This window comes from Pelodiscus sinensis, chromosome 2 (assembly GCF_049634645.1).
Source record: "Pelodiscus sinensis isolate JC-2024 chromosome 2, ASM4963464v1, whole genome shotgun sequence".
In the NCBI taxonomy this organism is placed as follows: domain Eukaryota; kingdom Metazoa; phylum Chordata; order Testudines; family Trionychidae; genus Pelodiscus; species Pelodiscus sinensis.
The window spans coordinates 176,851,372-176,863,613 of record NC_134712.1 but is presented as its reverse complement, the minus strand read 5'-3'; the positions used below and the strand labels follow the sequence as shown (position 1 = coordinate 176,863,613).

General features: G+C 41.1%; 1 protein-coding gene across 10 annotated transcripts in view; it reads left to right on the top strand.

Moving 5' to 3' along the window:
• The window catches only part of TRAK1 (trafficking kinesin protein 1), a 123,450-nt gene extending 111,363 nt beyond the window's left edge, over window positions 1–12,087 (top strand). For 7 of the 10 annotated variants that reach the window (XM_025189033.2, XM_014577911.2, XM_014577913.3 and 4 more), the window contains 2 exons: window positions 2,576–2,678; window positions 9,288–12,087. In XM_025189033.2, coding sequence (XP_025044818.2) covers window positions 2,576–2,678; window positions 9,288–10,086 — 902 coding nt within the window. In that variant the 3' untranslated portion in view covers window positions 10,087–12,087. Of the gene's footprint in view, window positions 1–339; window positions 418–2,575; window positions 2,679–4,594; window positions 4,684–9,287 lie in introns of those variants that run through there. The other 3 variants (XM_025189034.2, XM_075921860.1, XM_075921862.1) reach the window with 2 other exon arrangements.
• The last annotated feature ends 155 nt before the right edge of the window (window positions 12,088–12,242 follow it).

The window sequence follows — 12,242 nt, the reverse complement described above, 5'->3', positions numbered from 1 at the left end:
AAATAGCCTGCTACCCATCAGCATTGCAGATGTTTGAAGAATATGCAGGAGAGAAATCAGCTCTGCAGATGGCAGCAGAGCATTTTATCTCTTCTTAGGGTTGGCTGTTTTATCTTGAGCATTCAATGAATTCTGCAGAAAAGTTTTGTATAGGCCAGATCATCAGCTAGTGTTAAATTTACATAGTCCCCTTGAGTTCCAAACCAGTTTACCTCGGCCCAGAATATGGTCCGTGTCCGGTAGGATGGTTTGTCTCGTAATAAGTTTTTTGTTTCCATTTTGGGAAGTATTGCTCATTTACTGTGATGGGTTCTCACTTTCCTCATATTGTGTTCAAAGGATGGAAAATGCTACAGCAATCTGATAGACTTCTTTGTTGACTGATGGAGGATGAAGCTGGTCCACGTTCTCTTAGTGGTATTGGAGAGTTAAATCTATGGCTTTGGATACTGATTTCTCTTTAATCATTTTGATTTATCCCTTACTACTGGGATCCATGACTTCTATCCTTTTAGCAGCCTTTTCCTATCTCGCAGGCTCATTAATTATGAGTTTTGCTTTTGCTAATGCAGCTATATCTTCAATGTGCCCATTTCAGATCTGAGGAGAAGCACAATTGGTGTCTTCTTCAGTGAAACACAGCAATCAATAGGGGAGGGAAGTAACATTACTATCCTGTAACCATGTGCATAATCGGGGGCGAGCTCACAATCTTCAACCAGCGTTGCATTGTTCTGTTTTTAATCCTCATCTCCCAAGAACTGTTTTATCTCAACTTTATCTGTCCTTCAATGTTTTCATCAAATAACTTTTTTTCAGCTTTTAACTCTTCATGATATGCAGAGAATCATGATTGCTAGGCTGTGCTCCTTTATACAGTAGATAAATACATTGTTCACACTAATCTCTAAAAGCCACAGGATTCCAGAACCATCATAACTATCATTTATGGAGGTGAAGTAGAACTGGTTGGTTTGGGGGTTTTGCTTTGGTTTTTTTTAATATTTGTACTAACAGCAATACGTGCTAACAGGATGCACCCCAGTATGTTTAACCAAAAATATCATCTTCCATTAATACATGGCAATATGTCCTGTTGTTTAAAAAATGGAGACACTACATTCCTGTTGAATCATCTATCATGTGCTTATACACTCATGTTTCTGTTTTCACCTTTCACTTTTGCCCATGCTTTTTCTCGCACCTTACACCCTATTGATCTCCTACTTTAAGGACTGCCTGGCTGCACATGAGTATTTGAGCTGTGATATTTTTCAAATGAAGGAGGAAATACAGCCACAATCAACACCTGCCTTGCTTATTTCTGAGACTCTCTGAAAGTTTTGCATGGTGTCTGGTTTCTCTCCAAGTCAATCTGTCAAGCAGCCACATACTTGACAGCAAGTAAAATGAGGCCTAGTCAGAAAAATGTCTCCAAGAGCTGAGGGGAAGAGGATGGGAGAAAATCACAGGCATGTTTTATTGTGCATGTTAGTTTGGCCACCACTAACTTTTAAAACTCCGATAGTAAATAAGAACCTATGCAATCATGATATCTTTGATTATAGTATTTAATGTCTTTGGTTGTTTCTCAAGCTTCTCAGATGCATGGCTCCGAAACTTGCTAATTAGTTTGCAATGAAATATATTCCACAGCTGCATTTTATAGCAAATGAAAAAGAAATAATTTAAAAAAAACCCACAAAAACCACTGGTCTGTGAAGAACTTGAGTACATCAGCTTAAGCACTTTGTGTCTTTTTCCTACAAACCAAATAACCTCCTTTCCCAAATTATCTACCTTGCCAGCAGAATGTCAGAACAGACTTTTTTATGATGCAGGAACCACTGGGGTACCAGAATGGTTTTCAATGCTTATCATCACATATACTTGGGAATAATCAAAGATTGCTATTTACTGCAGCTGTGGATATTCGGTCTTAAAAACCCAAGAAACTGTCACAGATGTACAGTAGTGGATCCAAAATTTGAAAAGTATTCTCTCTGTGGATCTGAATGTGCGAGAGAGAGCCACAGTGTGCCCTGAAACTTGCTCAGGAGGGTGCTTGTAGCTTTAGTCTACATAGGATAGCTGGATCCATTACTGAAATGAAAGGTAATGGGGATACCTTTGCCTGGATCAATGCAGGAGTGTTTAGGATGTAGTAGATCTCAAAAGCCTTGTCTGCACTGGGAACAGTTTGCTGTAATCTCCCCCTTTTGCTCCCACTGTGTTGAGGGTGCTGGCTGCGACAGCAGCTGGCATTTTAAGCTCCGTATTATCTGACCATTTCTGAAGGAATATTTGACAGCACCAGTGAAACTGAACTGGGAAAAGTAATGGTGGGAAAATGTAGCAACTAATTTTTTATTGACAAAATAAACTTAGGTTTCTGGAGATGGGTTTGCAGAATGGGTGCCAGTTCCAATATCCCAGTAAGCTTGTATATTTCACCTTTGCTGCATTGATCCAATCCAAAGTATCACATCACTTTTCGCATCTGTTTGTGAGCACACCAAACTTTTTATTTTCCTTTTATATATAAACGCAAAGAATTTGCTTTTTTTTAATTCAGTACATCATCCTGGGAAGTGCATGTCACAAACCAACTCCACCTTCACCTTCACCACCTGCCGCATTCTACACCCTTCTGATGAGCTTACACGAGTCACTCCAAGGTAAGGGTTTTCAATAGCGTACATCAGTGGTGCCATGGTCCCCAAGGGAGGAAAAGCAAAGGAGTGGTGTAAGCAAGGGAATAGTAATGATATACGTGAGGAAGGTGGAGAGAGGGAATAACAAATCTGAAATGTATTCTCCCTTGCCTTCCAACTCCCTGCCAAATTTCTTAGCCTCTTCCTGTTCTAAAAGGTGCAGGTCTATGTGTAATTCCTTGACAAAGCCAATTGAGATATTGCATACTTCAGCTTCTGCAACTGAAATCTGGCACAGGTCAGAAGTGATTACGGTCAGGTTTACACCAGGGGAGAAAGTTGACTTAAGGTAAATAACACCAGCTATGAGAATAGAATAGAATATCTGGATTAAGGCATATCTAAGTCAGATTTCTGGGGCAGCCCGCCTGTGGGAGGTTGATGAGAGAAACTCTCCTGTTACTCATCGCGACTCCATGAAATTCTGGGGTCATGGGGTGCTGTCAGTGGTCAATTCAGCAGGTCTTTATTGGACCCACTAAATCAAACCCCCAGAAGCTTAATCTCCGGAGCGTGGATCTCTGGGTAAGAATACACTAGATCTACCTTGGCCAAGTAGTATGCTAGCAGTATTTGAACAAGAGGCCTTCATAAAAGTATACCCACTGGCCCCAAAACTGATTATAAATCATAAGTACCAAATGCCTGAATGCTGTGTGGGTGAAGCTCACCCCAGCATGAAACACCAGCACAAGGAGCCATTTGTGCAGTTAAATCCTCAAAGGATGCTTTAAGTGGGATTTTCGTGGCACATGGGTTTTGTGCTGCCCCTCTACAGAGGGGTATCTTTCACTTGTGGAGAATGGTGAGGGACTAAAGAATCTGTTCATTTGTTATCCTATTTAAATAAACATCTGAGAGACTAAGAAATATGTTGTCTTTCCTCTGGAAAATATTTGAAAATATCTGGCCCTTTGTAAAAGGGGAGCAAATAAATCAGTAAAGCAAAGAGGTAATTTTTGAAGTTCCAGAGATAACTTTCCTCTCTAGAAGAGAGGCTTCAGCACTGGCCAGATGAGGGAGAGGTAAGGGACGCTGCAGGAAGTCAGGAAATTGATCATGCTCTTCAATTTGATCATGGAATTTTAAGCTCCCTGAGAGCCTCCTGTCACACATCAGAGAGGCTGTTTGAAAATGAATTGATGGTCTCACTCCGGTACCTAGAGAACAGGTCATCTCATAATGATTGGCACTAAAAGGCACAGTGTTAAGCAAAAGGGTTAGGATTTGATGACTGAAGAGAGTGAATCGACTTCACACCTAAAGATAGACCCACCATACAAGCTGGAGGCTGGTGTGCAAAGTATTTTTTTTCCATTTAGAAAAACTATGCCCAGTTTTCTCCCCCTTTCCACCATCTTTAGCCTTCACAAGGGAGAGTACCACTGTTTTCTTTATCTAGGTTTGCAAAGGACAGTGTTTAGAAATCAAACTGGTCCCTAGTACTTGTGGCCACAGCAGAACTTTTGAAAATGTGAACACCTGCTGGATTGTGGGTATTTGGAAAAGAAATACAAATTGATTATAGAAAATGGAACTGTTTACACTTGCACTTCTGTATCGTATGATTTAAGAGCTGTACTGTGACTGGCTTTTCGTGTTCAGCACCACCATTTAAACAAGTTACTTTTATTTTGCTGCAACATCTGTCTTAAAATATAGACACTGTTGAAGCACTGCTCAATCTTCCACAACAATCTTGCAGAGAGTCATTGGTTACTAAACTTAAGTTTGCTACAGCCAGCAACTAAACCTACCTTCATGTTAGCGAATTCTCAGAGACTCATTTGCTCTGGCACCATTCATTCAGAAATATGTATTGCTGTCAACAGAACTGTTGGTAAGGAGGGGCTCCTTAAACTAAAAATGATTCTTCACAGGTCATGGGAGGAGGACGATGAAACTCCATTATGTCACGTTATGCTGAGAGGAGATATAGGGCAGACACTATGACCCAGCGTGGCAGGGGGTGAGCAATACTGCCAACAGTGTGCTGGCAGGGTCATGTAGAAGAAATTCTAGTGTGTGTGGCACCAGCTAACCCAAAAAGTGTAGATATTTACCCACTCGGTTCATTCTAACCTAACATTCTAACCTGGATTACATTCTAATTGCACTAAATTTCATGTAGCAAAGCAAGGTGCTGATTTTCTGAGACCTTATCCTGGAGCTGTCACTAGGTTGAGGCACTGAGGCCACACCAGGTCTTCATTTGTTTTTGTTTCCATGTTTGTATTTGAGCAGTGGTTTTCTTTGGTGGGCAAAGTATTCCCAATCAAGGTAATGCTAAGAAAGCGATGCCAATAAAAGAGTTTTTCAAGCAGAACTGGTTCTGCATTGAATTTTAATGTGTATCTGCAATGACAGTGTAGCAGAAATGTAAACCTGAGTTTCTCAAAATAAAATTGAGTTGGAAGGTGTGTGGAGAGCCAGCATATTTGACAATATGGTAGTAAGCAAGGAGGCCAAAAATCATACAGTGCATAACCTGAAATGAAATAGAATGCTCGTGACAGTGGTGGTTGTTTTTTTAAAATAGGACTTCTTTAAAAATTGACCATTCTCTATAGTGTCCCAAGTTTAGTTTCCAGTATTTCTTTGGTCTCACATTTAAAAAAAAAATCAGTTCAGACTTAATTTTCTTCTGTTTTCTCTATTCCTAGCCCCCATGGTTTTGCACCCCTGATCTTAGCCATTTTAGGAGATGTACTGCAGTGGCTCTCAGGTTTTCCATTGTTCTTAACGTTGCAAACTAATTAGAGGTAAGAAGGTGCAGGTTCATCAGAGGTATGAAGACGATGATGTCATAGGAAAAGTTCCTCCCTAGCAAACCTTTTTTTGCAGCTGTATGTGTGTACACATTGGTGACATGCTGTCTTCCTAGCTACAATGAGTCCCCTGACATTGCTCACTGCTCAGATAATGAGGAAATGTAATGAGTGAAGACTAACCACAGCCCATCTGAGTGACCAGGTATTTGGCACTGCAAACAAGTGCTGTACTTGTAGCTAAAAGCCACCAGGTGGTGCAAGGAAATTCATTCCATAGGAGCTGAGAGATACCACTTACCAAATTATTCAAACATTGTAGTACAGCACTTCCTGTCTGGACTTATTTAGATTTTCTTTTGAAAAACAATAGCTGCAGAGTAAAATGCAGTAGCCCCTGGGTACTTGCATGTTTCTATGGGATAGAATAGTCAACAGATCTGTGTTGTTTTATGGATCCAGTGCTGAGGTGCAGGGAATCCCAGCAGAGCGTAGCATGCAGAGCATGGGCTGCTACCGGACCTTCCACAGAAGAAATATGCTGATCCTGCTTGCCCATGCCTTACTTGGCCACAGAAAAGGGGCAGGAGTTGGACTTGCTTACACGGTGCTTGAAATGATGTTTTTAAAGATGGATGCTTTATAGTTGTTTAATTAAATAAAAGCCATCATATTATCCCCTTTCAGGGTATGTCTCCTCAGTTTGTGCTCCTGTGTTAACTCAGTTAATTACCAGATGCCAATTAACATGAGCCAGAGTACTTGTAGAGTATGTTGACTTGCCTTTGAAGTACAGGTTGAACATTTCTGGTCCAGCAACCAACAGGATTAACAGGACCACGGATGTTGCTGGACCAGAGAACCCTAGCTTGAGACAATGGAGTCTTGGTGCCCTGGGGCAGCCTTGGGGCTGCTGAATACTGGTGGTCCTGGGGCTGGCTGTGGAGCTCCAGCGACCCACGGAAGAAGAGCAGCTGGTCATGGCGCCCCGGTGTCCCTGGAACTTGCCAAGGAGCTGGGAGCCTGGTGGCCCAGGAGCAGGGGGAGCCTGGCACAGGGGCTGACCTCCCCTGGTCCAGCAAACTCCCTTCCTCAGAACCAATTAGGCCTGAGGGTGCTGGACCAGGGAGGTCCAACCTGTACTGAAAATCAACTTCAGTTAATTGGGAATCTGTCATGTAGGTCTGGTCTGCACTACAGACTTGACTGGTATAACTGTCACTCAGCAGTGTGAAAAATCCACACTCCTGTGCGACATAGTTATACTGACCTAACCACAGGTATAGGCAGCACTAGGCTGGCAGGAGCACTTTTCCCATTGACATAGCTACAGCCCCCTGCGGAGGTGAATAAACTGTGCTAGGAGGAGAGCTCTCTTCCATCAGCATGGAATGTCACAGCTGTGCCAATGTGTTTTAAGCATAGGCCCACCCCTAGAGTTATAATAGGACCACAAACTCTAGTTTCTGCAAGACCTACTGTGTTGTCTGCTTGGGGAAAGAGGTGTGTGTTTGGATTTAGGGCTTGTCTGCACTTGGAAAAGTACCAAATATTTTTTCCAGAATAGCTGTTTTGGTATATTTGCAAGAATAGACCAGCCTGTCTGTTAACTCAGTCAACCCATCCCTTTAGCATTTGTGTGGATACAGCTTAATCCTTTCATGCATTCTTAAAGGGTTAAACTGCGTCTATCCAGATATCAGTGGACTTTAAAGTGAATTGAAAAAAAAATCTTTTTGCTCATCAAAATGAGGCCAAAAATGTTGTATTTCAGTAATGGGTGAAGTGCTGCCTGTAGTTGGAAATCACTTTCTAAAGTCCATAAAGCATTTTGGAGTTTCACCTGCGTGAAGATATATGTCTGAAGTCTTACCTAGATTTATTATAGGGAATACCTGGAATAATGTAAATGGGCACTTATCCAATGTCCGTTGATAATAAAAGCCCTACTTTTGACTTCAGTCAACTCTGAATTAGGGATATGAATGGCTAGTCAACTATTCAATAAGCAGATGCATATCGGATAGTTGACAGTTTAGTTGACTAGTTGCTTCCCCCTTGCTGCCTCTATCAGAAAGAGGCAGTTGGGGGGGGGGGGGGGGGGGGACAGAAAGAGGTACTTCAAAGTGGCAGCGCCATGTGGAGCCTGGGGCCAGACCCCAGACTCCAAACGGTGCTGCCACTTTGAACGCTGCATGCATCACGGGGCCAGCAGGGGTGTCTCCAAGCTGCACACGGTGTTTCAAAGTGTTAGCACCCTGTGAAGCCCTGGGGTCTGCAAAGTCCCCAGCTGATCCTGGGCTCCATGGGGCACTGCTGCTTTGAAATGCCACAAAGAGCATGATGCTGGAGCATGACGCTCTCCATGGCATTTCAAAGCAGCGGTGCCGCATGGAGCCCGGGATCGGTCCCCAGCTGACCCTGGGCTCCATGCGGCGCTTTCGTCTTTTAAATGAGGTCATGCTACACTTCAAAGGCAGAGACTCCCTATCGACTAATCAAATAGTCGATGCAAAATGCATCGACTATTCGATTAGTCAGTTTCTCAAAATTTAACATCCCTACTCTGAATAGGGCTTGTATAGAGGCAAAGTTATTTTGTCATGTAAGATGTTCTCTAAGACAGCAAGTTTTTAAGGAGATCACAGCATGCCTGTAGAGTGGTGCAGGAACAATGTCTCTGAATTTGCACATAAACACCCTGAATCCAGACTGTAGCTCTTGCCACCACTGGACTCTTAATTCTTCAGAAATGCACTTTTTAAGTTCAATCCCTATTCATGTGAGATGGCTCCAGACACTGGGGAGGGAAAAGCTCATCAAAATTAGTGCCAGAGCTTGTACAGTTTTTTTAACCAATAGAATAAAAAATGCTATTGGTCAGAGAGAAGAAATGTGCCTGCATGTGTTTAAATATAGAACACAGGCAACAAACAGTGTAATGTGCCAGTTGTCCCTGATTTGCACTTTTTCACCTGCTTGTTGGTATTTTTCTGTTTCTTTAAAGGGGGAAGGGTTGGTCAGGGAATGTTCAGTGCTTTCCCCGGTTCAGATAAGCATGAAACTTGTCAACAACAAACATAACATTGCAAATAAGCATGAAACTTGTGAATAACAAACAACAATAAAACTGACCCATGTTGTGTTTGGTTTACTGCTAAGTTATCGGTTACTCAATTAACAAACTATTGATAATCAATGGCCAGCTTTTTTTTCCAGAGGCGTAGAGTACCTACTAGGAGTATTTTTGCTCAGCACCTTCAAAAATCAGAGCACCAGTCTTCCCCTTCAGTCCCATCTTCTCCCCCCCCCCCCCTTTTTTGGCTTGGTTTAATAAAAGGTTGGCTTTAACCAGACAAATGTTTGTGAAAATACCAACTACCCGCTTCTCTGCTACAATCACTTCTGCAACAAATTGTTCACAAGGGGTTCTGCTTCCTGTGTACTGCTCTCATGTTATAGCAAGATATAGCATTACTGGAACCCTTAGCAGTTTGTTATGGCCAAGTACTGCTCCCATTCTGTTAGTGTCTGAAGTGGAAAGTTCTAGCTATTGACATACTAAAGACTATTCCTTTGTTATGACAAAGGATGTTTGGTTCTGGGAAATCATTAATCCAACCCTACTGGAGAAACATGGTGTTTAAAGCTGAGCTCTGTACATTCAAAGTGATCATCTTTTGAACTCCGTATCTTGTATCCCCTTTTTGCAAGCATCAGCAAATCTTGTTCATGTTGAAAATCTTCACCTGGGCTATAATTTCCGATGTAAACATGAATTCACCTTTTCTTCCTTTGTTTTCAGCCTTAATGCAGCACCTACTCCAGCTTGCAGCAGCCTTGGCAGTTTGAAAGGCACCCCAGTTGCTACCCCATGCACTCCTCGGCGCTTAAGCTTGGCAGAATCCTTCACTAACCTCCGGGAATCCACAACAACGATGAGCACATCCTTGGGATTAGTGTGGCTTCTTAAAGAGCGAGGGATCTCAGCAGCAGTGTACAATCCACAGAGCTGGGACAGAGCTGGCAAGGGTACCCTCCTGAACATGTATGCTCCAAAAATGGCCATTATTCCTTCCACCCCTCCAAATTCGCCTATGCAGACTCCTTCTTCTTCTCCGCCCTCTTTTGAGTTTAAGTGCACCAGCCCTCCTTATGACAACTTCCTCGCTTCCAAACCTGCCAGTTCCATTTTGAAGGAGGTGAGAGAGAAAAAGAACATCAGGAACAGTGAAAGTCAGACCGATGTGTCTGTCTCCAACCTTAACCTTGTGGACAAAGTAAAGAGGTTTGGGATTGCCAAAGTAGTTAGTTCGGGGCAAGCGCAAGCTCCTCCCTTAACTGATGATGAGGGACCTCTTCTCTGTGGGGCACAAGGACCTGTAAGGGCTTTTGTTCCACGAGGTTTGGCCCCAGAAGGCCTTCACTTGGGCTGCCCTACTGTAACAAGTGCCATTGGGGGTATTCAGTTGAACACTGGCATTCGAAGGAATAGGAGCTTCCCAACCATGGTGGGTTCAAGCATGCAGATGAAGGGCCCCGCGACTCTCACTTCTGGCATCCTAATGGGAGCCAAGCTACCTAAGCAAACTAGCTTACGATGAAGGATTTAATTTTTATGGCTAGTCTTTTAAAGAGATACCAAGAACCCTCCTCCAATTTTTTTTCTTCCATTGCCTCCTGAGTTTGACAAATCAACTTTGTGCCTAATGGGAGAAGTATGTAAACTTTGTACAATGTGTAAATATGTACTGGATATATTGTAACTAATTTGTTTGTTATACTGTTCAGTTGAGTGCAAAATGTTCTGACACTGCAGTTGCTGTATTTGGGATTTAACTTGCTAACCTTTTGAAAGTTTTTGGTTTTTTTTAAAGATGCACTGAAAAAACAGACTAACAAAAACAATCCATGGATAAAAGAAATTGAATTGTGTAGCTAGCCTAATTTGACCTAGTGCAGAAAGGTTATTGACCATGTTACCTAAGACCTTGGAATATAAGCGCCCAGCAGCAGTAAGTGCTAAAGAAAATAGTCAGCTGAGCATCTGTGTTAATTTCATTTTGCTCTTGTGAATGAAATGGGTTATCCAGGCGTGTGGCTGTTATGCTTGAATTAATTGAGACTTTTTTCTGTTTTGATTTGTTTTATTTTTCCTGTCATGATAAACTTGAACTAGTGTTATGTTTTAAGGTCAACGGGCCTGCCAGGTGCCTGGAAAGATTACACATTTCCACTACTGCTGTTTCTTCTGGCACATCTGTTTTCTGTGTGATTCACTTTATTTTTTTCAGTAATGCACTGGATTGTGGAAGGAAAAATGTTTTACATTGTGTTCTCTTGCTGACACTTGAAAATCACACCTTGCAAACAATCCTTAAAGAGACTAGTTTTCACACTTCACAGGATAACATGGCAACCACTTTGTGGAAGCTAGAGTCACTGAACAGATTGGAAACCAGTCTTGTTTGAAAAGATCATTTAGCAAAAGCAGTTTTGGAAGAAAGATGCGCTTGAAATATCATGCAGGGAAGAGCCACAGAAGTATTTAGTAACAAAATGGTACAAGCAAAGGAAAGCAGCTTTTGATCCTACATTTGCCTTTTCACTACAGATTTTATGTAAGAAGAAAACAATCCACTAACTGATTTTTATAACAGGGTGGGAATATTTTCTACTTAGCTTTCATCATTTTTCATAGAAACCTGTTTTCATCCAAGTGTAAACTTGCCAGAAGTAACAGCCATTTGAAAACATGTTTATTCCCCTATTATAATAAACCCATGTGATTTCAATCAGGAAAGCCTGTTGCTAGAATTGTTAGAATGTTTTCATGTCCCTCCCAGTTCTATGGTAGGTGCTTGCTTGCAAGAATATTTGGCAACCCATGAAATAGAAATGAACAAGAAACATCTTATTTCTGTAATCAAAAATGATTATTTCTGAGCTTTCATTTTTTTTAAATTATTATCTGTTTTTTCCCCTTGTCTTTGAGAAGTTTATTGCCTCCAATACTGCACTACATGTAAATGCCATGAATTGCCATTTGTACCAGACTGTTACTAAATCATTAGCACTGATAATTTCTTGTATAAATGAAACTGTCTTTTAGTCTTTGTGACAAGAGATGAGTGTCTTTGAATGAAGTAGATACTACAATAGTGCAATGAATATTAAGGATATTTTGAGAGAAAACACATGAGCCAAATATTGCATGTGTTTGAAGACTATTTATTCTATGAACTTTAAAAAAGTTTTAGTAAAATGTCATCAGCTCCATTTGCTGTTGTATATGTGCACTTATTATAAGTAACTTTAAATATCTTTTTATTTGAATGTATCTTTAAAACTAGTTAGAATAACAATTAAATCTGAAAAAATCATTGACTTATATGGGCCATTCATGTACCCAGAGTGAGAGAGAGCAATACCATATAAGAATTAAAAAATGTAAAAATTAATCATACAGTTTGGAAAGTGTTATTATTTAGCCTTTAAATAAGCAGTCAGAGCTGTCCAACCACAAGAAAGCAGCTGTAACACATCAGAAAGATAAAACTTAAATTTTCTTCACTAACAAATATCAATAAAATCAAATAAAATTATATTGTGTGTTATTCAGCTTTATCCTGGGGTTGTAAGGTGATTATGTATCATTATTTCATATTTATTATTTTGCCTTTCAACACAAAATACCTGATTGTTTCTGGAATGATCAAAAGGAATATAGGCTAATGTGGCTTTTAATATTTGTGATTGC